The sequence below is a fragment of the Magnolia sinica genome, chromosome 4 (genome assembly GCF_029962835.1).
Source record: "Magnolia sinica isolate HGM2019 chromosome 4, MsV1, whole genome shotgun sequence".
NCBI classification, from domain to species: Eukaryota; Viridiplantae; Streptophyta; class Magnoliopsida; order Magnoliales; family Magnoliaceae; genus Magnolia; species Magnolia sinica.
In genome coordinates, this window is record NC_080576.1 from 62,266,439 (window position 1) to 62,285,551 (window position 19,113).

At 40.8% G+C, this 19,113-nt stretch overlaps 1 protein-coding gene across 8 annotated transcripts in view; it reads left to right on the plus strand.

Moving 5' to 3' along the window:
- Positions 1–19,113, plus strand: part of LOC131243157 (pentatricopeptide repeat-containing protein At5g02830, chloroplastic) — a 123,248-nt gene that overhangs the window by 80,903 nt on the left and 23,232 nt on the right. For 6 of the 8 annotated variants that reach the window (XM_058242295.1, XM_058242292.1, XM_058242293.1 and 3 more), the window contains 2 exons: positions 8,169–8,234; positions 15,386–15,505. In XM_058242295.1, coding sequence (XP_058098278.1) covers positions 8,169–8,234; positions 15,386–15,505 — 186 coding nt within the window. The remainder of the gene's footprint in view (positions 1–8,168; positions 8,235–15,385; positions 15,506–19,113) is intronic. The other 2 variants (XM_058242296.1, XM_058242291.1) reach the window with 1 other exon arrangement.

Here is a 19,113-nt window from a genome sequence, read left to right on the forward strand (position 1 = left end):
GACCACCAAAATCAGAAATGCGCCCTGAGCTCAAGGATGGTGCCTAAAGACCAAGGGAGGACTGATCGCCAACAAGATATGCCGAACGCTCGGGTGGCACAAATGAATGAGAAGGAAGAGTAGAGATCATAGCACGCTGACACATGGAATAGACTGTTGTCAATGGGGGAAGAGGATCCTGCATAACAACCTGATCGCGAACGTGAAGATAATCAGAACTCAACCCAGCGAGGAACTGCATGATACGAGTATCATCCCGTTGCTTATGAGCATGTTCATGATCCTCTTTACATTTGGAAGGAAGAGGCTGATACATATCCAACTCATCCCACATACCCCGAAGCATCGAATAGTAATCTTTTAAGGATCTGGAGTTTTGTTGAAACCGACCAATTTCTTGAATAAGTTGGAATACCCGTGAAAAATTCTGAGATTCCGAGAATATATCATGAAGCGTATCTCAAATGCCTTTAGCCGAGGATAAAAACATCACTGAGTGGCTAATCGAGGAATCCATGCTATTCAACAACCATGCAATGACTTGATAATTCTCCTTTGTCCAAGACTTGTAGGTAACATCTGTAGAGCTTGGGGAATCATCCAAAATATACGACAACTTGTCACGGGCTCCTAAAAATACTTTTACAGATTGTGCCCATTGAAGATAGTTGTCACCATTCAACTTAATGGAGGTAATCTGCAAGGGGTTGGATTCAAGAGACCCTATGCCAAGAGATGAGGGCCCTTTGTCAGCCATAATAGAGTCCAAGAGAAATAAACCTATGCCAAGAGACCTCCTATGCCAAGAAAGATTGATTCAAACAACTCTATCTCACTCAATCCTTCAACATAACAAGAGATAAACCTCAAACAAATATCAATCATCCAAAATACCATGAAACGCAGTCAAATAGGGCTTGACCGAGTGAAAAACGGCCCAGCCGCACGCCTATTTGAGGTTAAAAACCTCTCAAACATTGATCTTAAGTAAAAAATCCACCATGGATAGCTTGGGAGGAAGATTTCGGTCCATCTTGAGCAAAGAAACCGAAGAAAAGCTTACCGATTTGAGGTAGATCGAAGAAAAACGGAATCTGGAATCGATTTTCGAATTTCTCTATTTCGCCCAAAATACCATGAAATGAGGTCTAATAAATTCTGAAAAAATCATGACAAATCTTCTAAAATCAAGATCTATCAAACCCCTAAACTTTTAGCTCAAACAGAGCCCATGCGTCCGTACAACGCTGACACATTGACCCCATGTTCTTTGCTAAAGACTCCACTTCAGCGCCACCCAGCTGTTTCTGACAACAATCATGGTTATTTTTTGGCTGAGAAGCCTATGTTGAGACGACGAGAATTATGGTCTTCATCCTTGATGGCATGCTCAAATTCTCTCCATAGTGAACGGGTTAAGAGGCAAGGTATTCCGTAACGGTAATGGTTGCCATAATGGCTACCACCATTACCTTTATGATATGGGCCATAGTAGCGGTTACGACCTCTCTCTCTCTCTCTCTCTCTCTCTCTCTCTCTCTCTCTCTCTCTTTTAAATTGAAAAAATAAACTGAAAAATATGTATTTGCCTCGTAAGGTTGAAAAAAAAGTCTGAAAAACCTATATATGCCTCGTAACAGACCATTATGGGGCTGTTATGGCCTTTATAGGGGAAGTAACGGGCCGTTAACAATGGTTATGGGTCGTTTTTTTCCATAACACCTGTTACGGCCCGTAATGGGTAATGGTTGCCACCATTACCTTTACGTAACGTCCTTTATGACACACCATGTTAAGAGGCCCTTGATTCTGACTCTTTATGGACATTATTGTTGTCGTCATCCTTGTTGCCGTTGCCATCTTCGTCATCAACACCATTGCCGCCACCACCGTGTCTTTGTGTCGGATAGAGTGTGGCCACCACATGTCCCTTGAGATCCCGATGCTTGATTGTCTTTAGCACCCCACGATAATGGGTGAAAAGCTTCAGGGAGATATCTTGCCTCCTCCACCATCGCATCATCTTAAATGCCTTGTGTTGTTGTCTCCTTTGGCAACTTGGGATCCGATTGGCTATCTACTATATCCATATTAGTTGACTTAACCCACTCGTAAAGTAGTTCGTTTGCATCCTCTTCATAAAATGTGTTGTGACCAATCATCATAAGATCTAGTGGGTCCTCTTCTGCTTTTCTTGCACCTTCTACCTATTGCAGCCTCTCTCAAAGATTATAGTGGCAGATACTAGCTTCTGGAGCCTCTTGTTAATGAACTTGTTCTGCTTATTTGTGTGAATGAGCGTGAACGTGCTCCAATTTTACTCACACGGTGATGATGACACTGTTTGTTCAAGTATGCAAATAGTTAATTTGCAAGGTTTCGCAATCACTCCCATACATGGACCATCATTCGCTTGCAAATTGATCATGGCTGTCTCTTAGTTCCATATGTAATTTTAAAACAGGAAACTAACTTTTAACTACAAGCCTACATGCAACAACTCACATGGCATTATCGTCTTCCTTGACTCTCTCACAGTTTTGCACTCAAACATGCCCCTCGCATCTCGAAAGTCCACAATTCGTTGATGACTTTTAATACCATTTGTTAATATAAGGTGTTGTAGGAACTTATACAAGAATTAAATGCAATAGTTTACCTCGTTGCCAAAATGAGCTTTCCTTGAGAATTAGGGAATAACTTCTTGTATACTTTGTGCATTGAAATTGTTGTCCTTATTGAGTCGACTGTAGTGGTACTTGGGGTTCAAGAACTATACTGAAACCCCACCACAGGGCACATATTGACTTATAGTCAAGAAATTAACTAAACAATTCCACTTAATTTTATTTTCTGATAATTTTTTTTCCAAAAATTCCAAAAACATCTATTGATCTATTGATCAGCTTACAAGAACTAGCACATATTGATGCAGGACATGGAAAATTAAATATGATATGCAAGATTTCAGGCTTAGATCCTACCAATTCAGAAACAATCACACAAATTCCACGTCCCACCTGAAAATCCAAACATTCAATTAAAAAGGGGAATCTATGCGGGTCCAAGCCGACATAGGCTTAGGACTGGACCAATAAAAATTATAAACCAAACGATGTCAAAGGGAAATAAAATCAACTACTCATGCATAAAAATCAGTCCCTAATCCAAGAGATTCCCTAATTTCAATTCAAGGAACCCTAAGGTGATAAAAAGGGGGCAAATCAATTAGCGATCATGTAAGCTAGGGTTAGGATTCATGAAAAACGGCTATGAGAGGATAAAAGAGGATAAAAACCTGAGCCAAAAGATGATCCCGCGTGTGGACAGTAACAATGGCCCAGACAGACGTGCGTGTGATCCCGGCCGCATGTGTGTGGGGACTCCAAAACCCCTAAATTTCAGCTCGATCTGATGTACGGTTTGTGCGTGGTGCTCCGCCGAAGTTTCAGCTCGCTTGCGGGCCGAAATCTGGAAACCTGCTGTATTGAAGAAATCTGATGCAACAAAAGGACAAATTTGAAGTACGGATGGTGGGGGAAGATGGAAACAAAAGATGATGGAAGATGGGGGTGAATTGAGATCGATGTGGCTTCACACCACGGTAGTTAGCCCTTTGAAAAATGAGGGCTTCGCACCCACTTTTGAATTCTTCCACAACTCACGAAGAGAGCAGAAAAATAAAGCAAGAATTTTTTATTAACTTAAATGAATGAAAAGAACTACAAGGGGTGCCTATTTATAGGGAGAACCCTATACCCAAAAACTTGCACCATGTGCGACACCTATTACTTGGCGATGAAATAAACTAAAATAAAAACCAAACAAGGAAATCTAAAGCGTTCACGATGTTCTAAATAATAACAATAAGCAAAACCTAAAATATAAAACTAATCCGACGAGTGGGCCACGATCATGAGATCCTATGGTGGGCTTTTCTTGACTATCGGGCCACTTTTCTGAACCAAAACTTGACTTCTAGCTAGGTGGCCCTCCCTGGACGTCGTCATCAAGCCAGATTGATGGTGGGGTCCTCCTTCTACGTACGTACATGCATAGGGGGGCGGCGTGAGTGCTCGTGTGCGCATGATGTCCCCATCGCTTCCTGAATTAAATCACCCACCACCGCCAAGGACACAATGAACAATAAGATGTCAGGATCAAGTCTCTGAAGCTCCTCTTCAGTGAGCCACGTGTTGTCTGAAGCTGGGCGTGACTTCCATTTAACCACGTAATTCTGAAACCCGCCGTCCGACGTTGAAACTATCTGATGGTCCAGGATATCCTCTATTTCCTTTTTGAGTGTGTGAAGGTTAGGTATGGGAGATAGAGGCTGGGAAAATGAGTCGGGAAGGATAGTTATGGGAGGTAGAGACTGGGAAGATGGGTCGGGATGGGTAGGTATGGGAGGTAGAGGCTGGGAACATGGGTAGGGACGAGTAGGTATGGGACGTAGAGGTTGGAAAAATGGGTTGGGAAGTGTAGATATGGGAGGTAGAGGCTGGGAAAATGGGTTGGGACGGGTAGGTATGAGATGTAGAGGCTGGGAAAATGGGTCGGGAAGGGTAGGTATGGGAGGTAGAGGCTGGGAAGAAAGGTTAGGAAAAGTAGATATGTGAGGTAGAGGCTAGGAAAATGGGTTGGGAAGGGGCCATGGTTCAAGGGATAAATATAGGGAATCGGGATGGATGGGCGAAGGGCCGAACAAAGTATCAGTGGTCTCCTGAAAAGTAACTAAATCCTCCACATCGGATGTGAAACTAATTCCCATGAAAGGTGGAAGATCTACCTCATACACATTGAGACCGTTTCGTTTTATAATTTTGACGGGTCCAGCGCTACATACGTGTAACTTACGAACGGCCCTCGAAGGATACCACTCGGGCCTGATGCAGACCATCACAGTGTCCCCAATATTGAATCCTTTGAAACATTTATATTGGTCTGTAGAAAATGTGCAATGTTCATTATTAGTCATGATCTTCTGCCTGATTTCTTGATGCCATGAATGAATGTGATGCGCAAAAGACTCTGCAGACTCTGACGGCCTATGGGACTGACATAGGGACAAGATCAATAAGTTTCCTAGGTTTATAATCAGTAACGACTTCACGAGGACTTGGACCTGTGGACCTATCGACAAAATTATTCAACGTAAACTCGGTTGTAGGTATTACGATGTCCCATGTTCTGGTGTGCTCTATATCCCTCCTAGGGGACTCATCCGGTAGATCATCAGGACAAACATCACGAAACTCATCCACTACCGGAATGACCTCAGTGGGTAACTCTACACTAACATCTGGTGCACTCTTTCCAGTCACAAGGCTGCACATCTTGTACCCCTTAAAATAGTGGTCTTGATGTCCCTCATGGGGTGGGTACACGGGTGCACACCCATAACTGATTCTTGGGCCAACTCCATTCATTGGTCTATCCTTTAGGCCACCTGCCTGAGATTGGACATCTACCCCAATGGTGGGGTTTGTCCTGGCGATGGTCTTTAGTCGGGCAATGCGTTCATCAAGCTGCTCAAAGCATTGGTCCATTTCCAAGCGCTTAATCATAAACTCCAACTTCTGGGACAACTTGTTTAGTGACTCTTGCAATTGTTCCATGTTTAGTGTAGGGTGCCAACCAAAATTCAGCAATATAGTTGTCAAAATATAAGAGATTATTATTTTTTTTTTATTTTTTATTTTTATTTTTTTTTATTTTTAAATTTAAGAATCGACCTAGTTTCTAAAAAACGAAAAAGGAAAGTTTCTAAAAAAACAAATTAGGAAAGCTTCTAAAAAAAAAACAAATTAGAAAAGTTTCTAAAAAAAATAACCTAGTTTCTAAAGAAAAAGAAAAAAGGAAAGTTGCTAAAAATAGAAAGTAAGTTAGTTTCTAAAAAAGAAAAAGAAAAGTAAATTAGTTTCTAAAAAAGAAAAAGGAAAGGAAATTAGTTTCTAAAAACAGATTAAGAAAGTTTCTAAAAAATTAGTTTATAAAAAAACAAAAAAGGAAAGTTTCTAAACCTAAAAATAGAAAACTAAGTTAATTTCTAAAATAATTCAAATAAGGGGATAACAAAAAATTTCAGCAGCTTATTTCAGGGTTTATGGACCTCTAAACAGCCATATATGATGAGAATTGATGCATAATGAACATAAACAACCAAACCCTAAACATGTAATGAATTCCCCTACAAGAAACCTAGGCTCTGATACCAAATTTGATGTAGGACATGGAAAATTAAATATGATATGCAAGATTTCAGGCTTAGATCCTACCAATTCAGAAACAATCACACAAATTCCACGTCCCACATGAAAATCCAAACATTCAATTAAAAAGGGGAATTTATGCGGGTCCAAGCCGACATAGGCTAGGACTGGACCAATAAAAATTATAAACCAAACGATGTCAAAGGGAAATAAAATCAACTACTCATGCATAAAAATTAGTTCCTAATCTAAGGGATTCCCTAATTTCAATTCAAGGAACCCTAAGGTGATAAAACGGGGCAAATCAATTAGCGATCATGTAATCTAGGGTTAGGATTCATGAAAAACGGCTATGAGAGGATAAAAACCTGAGCCAAAAGATGATCCCGAGTGTGGACAACAACAATGGCCCAGATGGACGTGCGTGTGATCCCGGCCGCACTTGTGTGGGGCCCACTATTCAGAAAAAGGCCACCTTGGCCCTAGTCGGCCAAGGATGGACTCCAAAACCCCCAAATCTCAGCTCGATCTGATGTACGGTTTGTATGTGGTGCTTCGCCGAAGTTTCAGCTTGCCTGCGGGCTGAAATCTGGAAACCTGCTGTATTGAAGAAATCTGATGCAACAAAAGGACAAATTCGAAGTACGGATGGTGGGGGAAGATGGAAAAAAAAAGATGATGGAAGATGGGGGTGAATTGGGATCGATGTGGCTTCGCACCACGGTAGTTAGCCCTTTGAAAAGGGAGGGCTTCGCACCCACTTTTGAATTCTTCCACAACTCACGAAGAGAGCAGAAAAATAAAGCACGAATTTTTTATTAATTTCAATGAATGAAAAGAACTAAAAGGGGTGCCTATTTATAGGGAGAACCCTATACCCAAAAACTCGCACCATGTGCAACACCTATTACTTGGCGATGAAGTAAACTAAAATAAAAACCAAACAAGGAAATCTAAAGCGTTCACGATGTTTTAAATAATAATAATAAGCAAAACCTAAAATATAAAATTAATCCGATGAGTGGGCCACGATCATGAGATCCTATGGTGGGCTTTTCTTGACTATCGGGCCACTTTTCTGAACCAAAACTTGACTTCTACCTAGGAGGCCCTCCCTGGACGTCGTCATCGAGCCAGATCGATGGTGGGGTCCTCCTTCTACGTACGTATGTGCGTAGGAGGGCGGCGTGAGTGCGCGTGTGCCCGTGATGTCCCCATCACATATTTTTCTACACTCTATTTGCAAGTTAAATTGGTGAATTTTGGATTTCCTCAAATTATTCCATTTTCCCTGAAATTGAAATCAGAGGTAAAAATCCATGATTGAGTATGCAAAATATTCAAACTCATAGATTACTAAGTTGGTTCCATAGACTCTAAACCATTTAAGTAAGAAAAAACACTTTAAATTATTATTATTATTATTATTATTATTATTATTTGTTTTTTCACAAAGGGGGCACTAGTCTCTTGGTATTGTTGATACATATCCCATGTATCAACAATATTCGGGAATGTTATACTGCGATATATGCAAAAGATCGCAATGTATTGATATATCGTCGATACATTGAGATATTTCGATGATATGGGGGATTTTGATGGCTCCTTATTGATTTTGTGTCTCTGGAATGCGATATTTAAATCATTGCTCCAAGCTGAAGAGTGTTTCCTTCCATTTGTGGATGTTAGAACATACTTAAGTCTTCTTATGATATTCCTTGTAAGTAGGACCATTGGCTTTGGACACTTGAGGAGGCAATATTATTGTACCAATGTATTTGTATTCTGCATATGCTGAACTCATAGTACTATCTATTAGACTATTACAATATTTTACCATTCCTTGGATATTTTCTTTATTTTTTTTTAGCATTTCGTATTGGTGGCAATTGTTGATTGAAAATTTTATGTGAACACGAATTGTTATTTACTCTCCTTTGTCCTTTTGCATAGGCCTTCAAAGCTATGCGTGATGCAGGAATTAGCCCTGATGTTGTTGCATACACAACAGCTATAAAGGTTCGGAGCATTTTATAGGTTCATTTTGATGTTTCATACTGTTTCTCCAATTATAATGTTCATGTTACTGAATTCATTGTTTTGGCATGTCTACTATTTCTTTAACTAAGATTTTATTTGATTTCCACCTAATGTTGTGCCAGAATGATGCTTTCACCCTCAAAACATGAGAGCAGCATGCAGGTAGTACTTGCAAATTCTGGCACTTGTGCCTTGGGGGTGGAAAAGTGTCATTTGGGATTCAAATTTGGTAATAGAGCACACTGGGGTGATGATTTATTATCTGAAAAATGTGCATGTCACACTGTATTCCTGTACTTGACCTAAGCAGAATGGTTGTTATTGTTTCTGTTTTTCCTGATATTGTTATATGTTTCCTAATGGGGTATTAACATCCAGATGGCCTCATCAACTTGTTTTCTTGGGATTTATTGACATTTTAATTGTGGAGCCAATTTGGATTCTAACTTGAATAATCTTTGCTTTAAAAAGATTTTGGTGACACAATCCACTTAGGGCATTGCCAAATAAATGGTTTTTGTGTTCAACTATTCAAACTTGGAAGCTCATTTTTGTGTTACGACTTATGAGTTGCTGCGGTTGTAGTCTGGGATCTTTGAGTTGTTTGAATCTTCAAAGGTGGCACTGATCGGGTGGTACTAACAAGCTGACAAAAAAAAAAAAAAAAAAAAAAAAAGAATGAAAAAAAGATCGGGTGGTACTCATGGTCACCCATACTAGCAGTTTATGGGTGAACAACTAACTAGCATATTTATCCCAAGGAATCATAGTTTTAGTACTCATTAGAAGCCTACAAACTGTTAGAATGGTCACACGTGTGACGTGATCACATGTGTGGTCATCCTATTGGGGGTTCAGTCCTTGTGCATGTGTACGTGTGTATTTGAGTCTTTACTAGTATTTCTTTCTATAAGTGTATTATTGTAATTTCAACTCCTAAGCAAAAGCCCTAGTAATAAAACGAAAGAGGGTGGGCATGTGGAGCTTCTTATGCTCTCCACTCTCTCTCACGTTCTCTCTTCTCCTTCCATTCTTTCTTTCTTTTGGATCAACAAGATGGTATCAGAGACACATCGATCCGTTTTTGCTTCTTGATCTCTCTTCTTTATCTTTTTATTTATTTTCTTTGCATTCTCTCTAGTGGGAAACACTAATGTGTTTGGGGCTGATCTAACCTAATCTCTTCCGTTGTTGTACCCCCACATGTCGAAGGTAAGGCCTACTTTTGCATTATACCCACGTGATGGGACAAAGTGGGTCATCGTTTATCCAACATGCAATCTACATTCAGTTTTTTGAAGCATGAAATTAGATTTGACAGCTGAAAATTCTGAAGTTCATGAAGCCCCTCCTTTATTGTGTTGATCAAGACAAGTTGAAGCTCGGAGTAAGGTATTGACTTAGTACGTCAGTTTGTTGAATGATTTGTGTTCGAGAAAAATTATTGTTATTATTCAAATGGATTCCAAAAATGATACCCAGAGCAGTATTATCCTCATCGGATTTGGTGCCCCCTCCAAATAACATCAATGAAATTAAATGGCAAGAATTATCTACAGTGGGCCACATTTGTAGTTTTTGTCTAGAAAGAGAAAAGTTAAATATTCGACATCCTCCAAACCTAATATCACTGTGATAGACTATGATGATGGGGAGGCAGAGGATGCCGAAATTAGGGCATTGTTGTGGAATAGTATGGAACCACACATCAATGCTAATGTAATCTTCCTCAAGATCGCCAAAGATGTCTAGGACACCTTGAAGGAGATGTATTCTAGTGAGAAAAACTTAATCCGTATTTGTGGACCCCTACATAATATATTTGCATTCCAGCAGGGAGATAAAAGTGTGGGAGAATATTATTATGCCCAATGCGGCATGTGGGAAGAGTTGAATGTATATCAACTGTTTTCAACAGATTTTGAGGTTATGCTTAGGCAAAGGGAGGAATTCCATGTTGCTAAATATCTCTCTGGCCTTCGATCTGAGTTCGAGCTTGTGATGTCCCAGATTCTTAGAGGTAGTGAAATTCCCTCAGTGACATAAGCGTTCACCAGAGTTTAGAGGACAACTGGCATATCTACTTAGAGTTCTACTTCGTCAGATCGTTCAACTTTGATCTTTGTAGCGGGCAGAGGTGATGGTGGAAGTCGAGGTGGTTATGGTCGAGGGGCTGGATTTGAAGGTGGTCATGGTCATGGTGACATTAATGGTTGTGGTCACGGTAATCATCATTGCACCTATTGTGGCCTCAATAATCATAATACTAATTCATGTTGGGATCTACATGGGAAGTGTGGTTGGGCTAATCAAGTCAACTCTCTGGAAGATATTTTAGAAGGTTATGTATCCAATCATGCCACTCTTGCTGAACTGAGTACTTCAGGTGATCACTATGTCTAAGGAAGATAACGCCAAGCTTTTGAAGAATCATTCCATTCATGCATCTTCCTCCATTGCTATCCTTAGTCAGGTACATCTTGTCTTACATTTTGAGTGTACTCCATGGATTATTAATTCTGGTGCTTCCTATCCTATGATTGATAAGCGTAATTTGTTGTCCAAGTTAGTCCAGTCTTCATCCATTTCATCTGTCACCCTGGCCAGTGGCACTTAAACTAGCAAACTAGGGCACTTAAACTAGCAAACTAGGATTAGGATCTGAGACCTCAGCGAGGCCTGCTGGAGATTGAGCTGAAAATAATTTGGAGGTGAATCGGGCTTGCTGGCCTTCTCTCTTAAGTCCTTGATTCGGGAGGTCCACCTCCTCCTCTGCTCCCCTCTCTGGATACCTGAGCCCCTGATTCCCTGCGAAGAAGAACTACTCTCGGGCTACCTTTGGTGTAAAAGCATAAAGATTTACTTGTTGAAGGAAAAGGGACTGGAGACTCGACCGAGTCACATGTGAAGAGAGGTACATGTGATATGGGGGGACCTTTAGCTGGCATGTTTGCTTCAACTTCCGCACGAGTCGGGGAGGGATGAGAGGCAATAATACCTCTCTGTTGACACATCGTGAAAGGGGCACCGATCGTCTCATTGATGAGGACAAATGTCACCCTACAAGGCAATTCGCCGAAGGATCGGGACGAACCCAATTCCCGGGCCTACTTAGAAGCTGGATCTGGGCCCATGCCTAAAAAAATCTCCCCTGGCTCGGGCTGAACCTAGACACATGTCCTCGAAGCATTTGTCTTCTCCTTCGTTAGCTCAGGGCGCTCCAAAGCAGACTCGTGTGAAGGCTTCCTTGCCTCCACGTTACAGGGAGGCGGATCACCCGACCTTCCCAGAGCACCCGCGGAGTACCCAGCTGAAAGGAAAGGAAGGGGAGCCATTTGGCCATTATCTCCCTGCGGCGCCTCCCGCTCCAAGCACCTCATCACTGGATTAACCTATGCACCTCCGGACTTCTAGAGGGGTGCACCTTCTTCACAAATCGAAACCCTAGAAATCCTCCAATGGGCCTCCAATTCCCTTCGTTTCCAAGCTTCCCCCCATCTGCTTGGAACACCCCATTCAACCTCCTTTTCCAACTTGATCGAAAGTCGAACCTCTCCAACCACAAGAAATCGATTCCAGCAAGGGGACAACCCTTCGCCTCCTAATACACAGACGAGCAATGCTAATATCCTTGCCTACCTCTGACGCTTCATCGATAGCTTGGACTTCCCCAACACAACTCCTAAGAGCTAGGAAAACCTCATTTTTTTTTGAATTTTGGGCATGTAAATGTTATGTATTTTGGATGATATTTTGGTGACATGTGGATTTAGTTTTGGCGACCCTTCCTTGGAAGGAGCAGGGCTCCCCTTTTTATGGATGTTATGTGGATGCGTTGTTTTATATATCATTATATATATAGCTTGCCTAACAACAATAAAAATAAAAAATCCCTCCGCAGTCTGGTGCATGGCGAGGTAGTTGGAGCAACCTGAGATTGGCGCTTTGGTAGTTGGAGAGCTCCTATTTATGGTCTATACTCTTATTTAGAGAGTTGATTTCTCGTCTCCTATTATTCTTATCGAAACCGATAGATCTGCCTACATAGCTATAGATCGCCCTTCTCCTAGTTCTAGTTCTAGGGCTTCTAACTGGAGCTCCTCGTGTAGTAGTTGTTCTCCTAGTTATGGTGGCCATGGCAAGGGTCGAGCTCATGATAGAGGCATTTGTGGTATTAGCACCTTTGGTGGACGTGGCCGTGGTCGTGATAGTTCTCCTTGTTCTTGCACCCATTGTTGTGGTACTAATCATACAGTTGATCGATGTTGGAATATTGTTGGCTGACCTTCGTGGGCAGGTGCTTGTATGACCGGTACAATGTCATTTGACTCTAAGAAGACTTGTTCGGTGCCTTCAACATTATCTTGTGACATGTCTGCTTCAGGCGACTCTTCACTATATCCAGAGAGTCATATGATGTTTTGATGCAGCATTATAATCAAGACGTGAGTTCCACTACCAACGCTAGCTTGGCCCAGTCAGGTATTGCCCTCCTTGTATCCTCTTCATCTCCCTCCTGGGTCATTGACTCTAGGGCTACATCTCACATGACTAGTAGGCTCCAACTTTTTTGACTCTTATCAAAATTCTAGTCAGATTAGCTTTGTTATAGTTGCAGATGGTAATCGATCTTGCGTCTTCGGGACTGGGTCCAATACCCTATCTCCCTTCATGCCGTTATCTTTTGTTCTACATGTTCCTTCTTTTCCATTGAACCTATTGTCTGTTAGTTCTCATTGTGTAACATTCCCTTCTCATTGTGTCTTTCAGGACCTCCGGACAAAGCAAATGATTGGTGGGGGTCATGAATGTGCTGGGGTGTACTTTCTCGATGATACTCATGCGAGTCCTATGATCCCTTTGTCCTTAGAGACTCTGTACCTAAATGGCATTGTCATTTAGGGCATCCATCTTTATGCAAACTAAACTTATCTTTCTTTCTATTAATGTTCTTAAACCATTATGTTGTGATACTTGTGAATTTTCTAGGCATTAAGGAACTGTGTTTCATCCAAGCTCAACTGGATGGAAGTCCAAAACTTTTGAACTAGTTCATTTTGATGTTTGGGGTTCGACACCTATGGAGTCTATCTTTGGTTACAAATATTTTTTGTCTTTCATTGATGACCATGTCAATCAGGACAACATAAATTTAGCAGGGACAACATATATTTAGCCATAATCAGGACAACAACATATATTTAGCAGGGACAGCATAATTAGGACATCATATATTTAGCAAGGACAGCAGGGACAACAGGGACAACATATATTTAGCAGGGACAACAGGGACAACATATATTTAGCCATAATCAGGACAGCAACATATATTTAGCAGGGACAGCAAGGACAACATAATCAGGACAGCATTAACATATATTTAGCTATAATTAAGTCCTCTAATTATGGCATGATTGTGTCAATCTTTTACAGTTACTGATTGAATATATCTTGTACAGTTATTGTTTCCTTATTTGTTAGCCTAGATTGATGTTAATGGCTACAATTCAGCCTTGTAATTAGCCTAGAGTTTCTATATAAACAGAGGAACCTCACAATAAGGACAATCCAAAATACTTACATGGTATCATAGCCTTCTATTACCTGTTCTGAGATTTCTGGGTTGGGTTGGGACTAATCTGTTGGTCTCCTTGGTTGTCGATACCTTCAAAGGAAGGTGTAGATAATTCTAGTGGGTTATAAACTGCTGTTCGGCAGTTTCTGTTGAGGGTAGGAAGTTTCTTTCTTGCTGGAAATTTTCATTTTGTGGTGATTAGTGGCTGTCGGCGTGTCCAGTTCTTGTTGGAAACTCTCATTTTGGTCTCCTTTTATTTTGGACTTGCTGGTTGTAGGTTTGTTTTTGGACTAGGGGTGAGGTGGATTTAGTATTATCAGTTTTTATTATTGTGTTTCGGGCACCATGTCTACTAGCAACTTGGATTCTTTTGGTGTGCGCTTCACTGGCAAGAATTATTTTGCCTATTTGTCCTGGGGAAAGAGTTATGGGGTCACATAGATGGAAGTGATCCAGCTCATACTGAACTGTCTAAATTGGCTCAGTGGAAAGTGAAAGATGCTAGAGTCATGACATAGATTTTAGGATCTGTTGATCCTCTGATTGTCCTATATCTGAGGCCGTACAAGACTGCATGAGATATGTGGGAGTATTTAAAGAAGGTTTACAATCAGGACCACACAGCCAAACGCATTCAGTTGGAATATGAGATCGCCAATAACACTCAGGGCGATCTCTCCATACAAGATTATTTTTCTGGGTTTCAGAACTTGGGTGAATTTGCTGACATTATTTATCTAAGATACCAGCTGCATCTCTCGCTGCTGTTCAAGAGGTTCATGAACAGAGCAAGAGAGATTAGTTTCTAATGAAGTTACGGCTGGAATTTGAGGCAACTCACTCCAATTTGATGAATCGTGATCCTCCTCCCTCTTTGGATTTGTGCTTTGGGGAATTACTTCATGAAGAGCAGCATCTTGCAACACAAGCTACTTTTCATCAGAATCGCGTGACCTCTAATGACGTCACTTATGCAGCTCATGGGAAAGGCAAGGGTCGGGATATGCGGAAGGTCCAATGCTTCAGCTGCAAGGAATATGGGCATATCGCTGCTCACTGTGCCAAGAAATCTTGCAATTATTGCAAGAAGCCAGGACATATTATCAAAGACTGTCCGACTCGTCCCCAGAATCGCCAAACTAATGCCTATCAAGCTGCGGTGGGTACTTCTGCGTCCGCTAATTCCTCTACAACTGGTGATCCCTTTGTTCTTACTCCTGAAACAGTTCAGCAAATGATTATTTCAGCCTTTTCAGCCTTAGGGCTTCAAGGTAACAGTACACTACCATCTTTACCTTGGCTTGCTGATTCTGCTGCGTCTAATCATATAATTAGTTCCTCCAACACTCTTACCAATGTTTGACATTATCATGGCTCATCGTGCATTCAGATTGCTAATGGTAGTTAGTTACCTATTCATGCTGTTGGGGATATTAATTCATTAGTTAAAGAAGTTTTTGTATCTCCTGAGCTTTCTACTAGTCTCATTTCCGTCGGACAATTGGTTGATAACAACTGTAATGTTGGGTTTTCTCGTGATGGTTGTATTGTGCAGGATCAGGTATCGGGGAAGATAGTCACGAAGGGGCCTAAAGTTGGCCGATTGTTTCCTCTACATTTTTCCATTCCTTCTTGCATTTCTTTGGCTTGTACTACTGTGAACAATAAGGGTGAAGTATGGCACAAACATTTGGGTCATCCTAACTCTATTGTTCTGTCTCATTTAGTAAACTCTAGTTTGTTGGGTAATAAAGATCAATTTTCCTCTCATCTCTCTTTTGATTGCTCAACATGTAAATTAGGTAAGAGTAAATCTCTTTCCTTTCCTGCTCATGGTAGTCGTGCTGAAAGCTGTTTTGATTTGATCCATAGTGATGTGTGGGGTATTACTCCTGTTATATCTCATGCAAATTATAAATATTTTGCCATGTTCATTGATGATTATAGTAGGTATATTTGGATTTATTTTCTTCGTTCTAAATTTTAGGTATTTTCTATATTTCAACAATTTGTGGCTTATATTGAAACTCAATTCTCTTTAGGCATTAAAGTGTTAAGGTCCGATTCGGGTGGTGAATATATGTCTCATGAATTTCATGCCTTTCTCAACCTGAAAGGAATTGTTTCTGAGCGTTCTTGTCCTTATACACTTCAGCAGAATGGTGTTGCTGAATGTAAGAATCGCCACCTGTTGGAGGTTGTTCGAACGTTATTGCTTGAATCTTCAGTTCCTTCTAAATTTTGGGTGGAAGCGTTATCCACGGCAGTTTATTTAATTAATAGATTGCCTTCAAGTGTCTTGAATTTTGAAACTCCCTATTATCGTCTTCATCATTAGCATCCCAACTATCTTGATATGCATACCTTTGGTTGTGTTTGTTTTGTTCATTTGCCATCACATGAACGACACAAACTTTCTGCACAATCTGTTAAATGCGCTTTTATGGGTTACAGTAATTCACACAAAGGTTATGTTTGCTATGATCCATGCTTTAACAGATTTCGTATTTCTCGTCATGTTGTTTTCTTTGAAAATCTGTCTTTCTTTTCTACTCATGTTGCATCCTTGCCTGAGATCAATGTTCTTCCTCATTTTGATGACTTGACTCCTATTCCTGAGCGATTCAAATCTGGATTTGTGTATGAACGCAGACGACCGACTTTGCCCCTTCCTGAGCCTAACCCGACATCTGAGCCTGTTCAGCCTGTTCCTTCTGCAGCTGATCCGGGTTCTGACATTATTCCTCGCCGGTCTACTAGAGTCTCTCATCCTCCTGATTGGTATGACTTTTCACATACATCTCTTCATGCTACTTTATCCTCTATTTCAATTCCATCATGTTATTTCGAGGCTGTTAAGCATGAATGTTGGCATGAGGCGATGGCCGAAGAACTTCGGACTCTTTGAGGACAATCACACATGGGATGTTATTCCTTGTCCAGGGAATGTTAAAGCCATTGGCTATAAATGGGTTTACTCAATTAAGCTGCGTTCTGATGGTACTCTGGATCGCTATAAGGCCCGGTTGGTTGCACTTGGTAATAGACAGGAATATGGGGTGGACTATGAGGAGACCTTTGCTCCAGTAGCCAAGATGACTATGGTGCGGATGGTTATTTCTATTACAGCGTCTCAAGGCTGGCCACTCGACGTTAAAAACGCATTTCTTCTTGGTGATTTGAAAGAGGAAATTTACATGGCCCTGTCGCCTGGCTTGACCTCCTTCTCTTCTTCTAATGTATGTAAATTGAAGCGATCTCTGTATGGGTTGAAACAGGCTCCCCGGGCATGATTTGATAAGTTCCGGTCTACCTTACTTCAGTTTTCCTTTGAGCAGAGTCAATATGACTCCTCTTTGTTTCTTCGTAAGACCTCTGCCGGTATTGTTCTTCTTCTTGTTTACGTTGATGATATTGTTATCATCGGGACGGATTCAGACTTGATCACTTGTCTACAGCAACATCTTCGAGCCTCGTTTCATATGAAGGATCTTGGTCCTCTTACATACTTCTTGGGGTTGGAAGTTCACACGGATCCTTCTGGTATCATTCTGAATCAACATGGGTACACACAGGATTTGATTGCTTTAGCTGGTCTTCATGATACTTCTTCTATGGATACTCCTCTATAAGTAAACACGAAGTATCCTCGTGAGGAGGGTGATCTCCTGTCTAATCCTACTCTGTTTCGACAGTTGGTAGGCAGTTTGAACTATTTGACTATTACTCGGCCTGATATTTCCTTCGTTGTCCAGTAGGTTAGCCAGTTCATGCAGACTCCACGCCATTTACATTTGGCTGTTGTTCGTTGTGTCATCCAATACCTTCGAGGATCCCCTAGCCATGGGTTGTTCTTCCCAACCGGCTTTCCTCTTCGCCTTGTTGCATATAGTGATGCGGATTGGGGCGGATGTCCCGATACTCGACGGTATGTCACAGGTTGGTGCATGTTTCTTGGTGATTTCTTGATCTCTTGGAAGAGTAAGAAACAACCTCGTGTTTCTAAATCTTCTACTGAATCCGAATACCGTGCCATGTCTACTGCTTGTTCTGAGATTGTCTGGCTTCGTGGGCTTCTGGCTGAGCTTGGTTTTTCCCAGTCTGATCCTACACCTCTTCATGCTGATAATACTAGTGCCATTCAAATTGTTGCTAATCCCGTTTTCCATGAATGAACGAAGCACATTGAGGTGGACTGTCACTCTATTCTGGAAGCGTTAGACACTTGTATTATTTCTCTTCCTCATGTTTCCACTGACCTTCAGATAGCTGACGTGTTTACCAAGGCCATGACACGACCGCGCCATCAGTTCCTTGTGGGCAAATTAATGCTTCTTGATCAACCAACATCAATTTGAGGGGGGATGTCAATCAGGACAACATATATTTAGCAGGGACAACATATATTTAGCCATAATCAGGACAACAACATATATTTAGCAGGGACAACATATATTTAGCCATAATCAAGACAACAACATATATTTAGCAGGGACAGTAGGGACAACATTAGCATATATTTAGCTATAATTAGGTCCTCTAATTATGGCATGATTGTGTCAATCTTGTACAGTTACTGATTATATATATCTTGTATAGTTATTGTTTTCTTGTTTGTTAGCCTAGATTGATGTTAATGGCTGCAATTCAGCCTTGTAATTAGCCTAGAGTTTCTATATAAACAAAGGAACCTCACAATGAGGACTTTCAATCCAAAATACTTACAGACCATTCTCGAATGACATCAATCTATCTTATGAAATTTAAACATGAAATGTTTGATATATTTAAAGCCTTTTGTAATGAAGTTGTCAACCAATTCCAATGTTCCATTAAAGTTCTTTGCCTTGAAAATGGAGGCGAATATATATTGAAATCCTTCTTGAGTTTTTTGCAAGGTCATGGTATACCATCTTAGAATTCTTGCCCGAGGATTCCCCAACAAAATAGTTTTGCTGAAAGGAAGAACCGCATCTTCTCAAATTTACTCGTTCTCTCCTTCTAGGTATGAATGTTCCGAAACATTTCTAGGATGGTGCTTTACGTACTGTTGTCTTTCTTATTAATAGATTTCCATCTCGAATTCTATAAAATATATATATTTTTTGAAATCCTCCATCCTCATGAGAAAGCATTTCCATTATCTCTTAGGGTTTTTGGATGCACTTGTTTTGTTCACAAACTTGATGGTAGTAATGACAAGTTAAGTTCTCGATCGGAAAAATGTGTATTTTTGGGATATTCTCGATCTCAGAATTGTTATAAATGCTATTATTCCTTGAC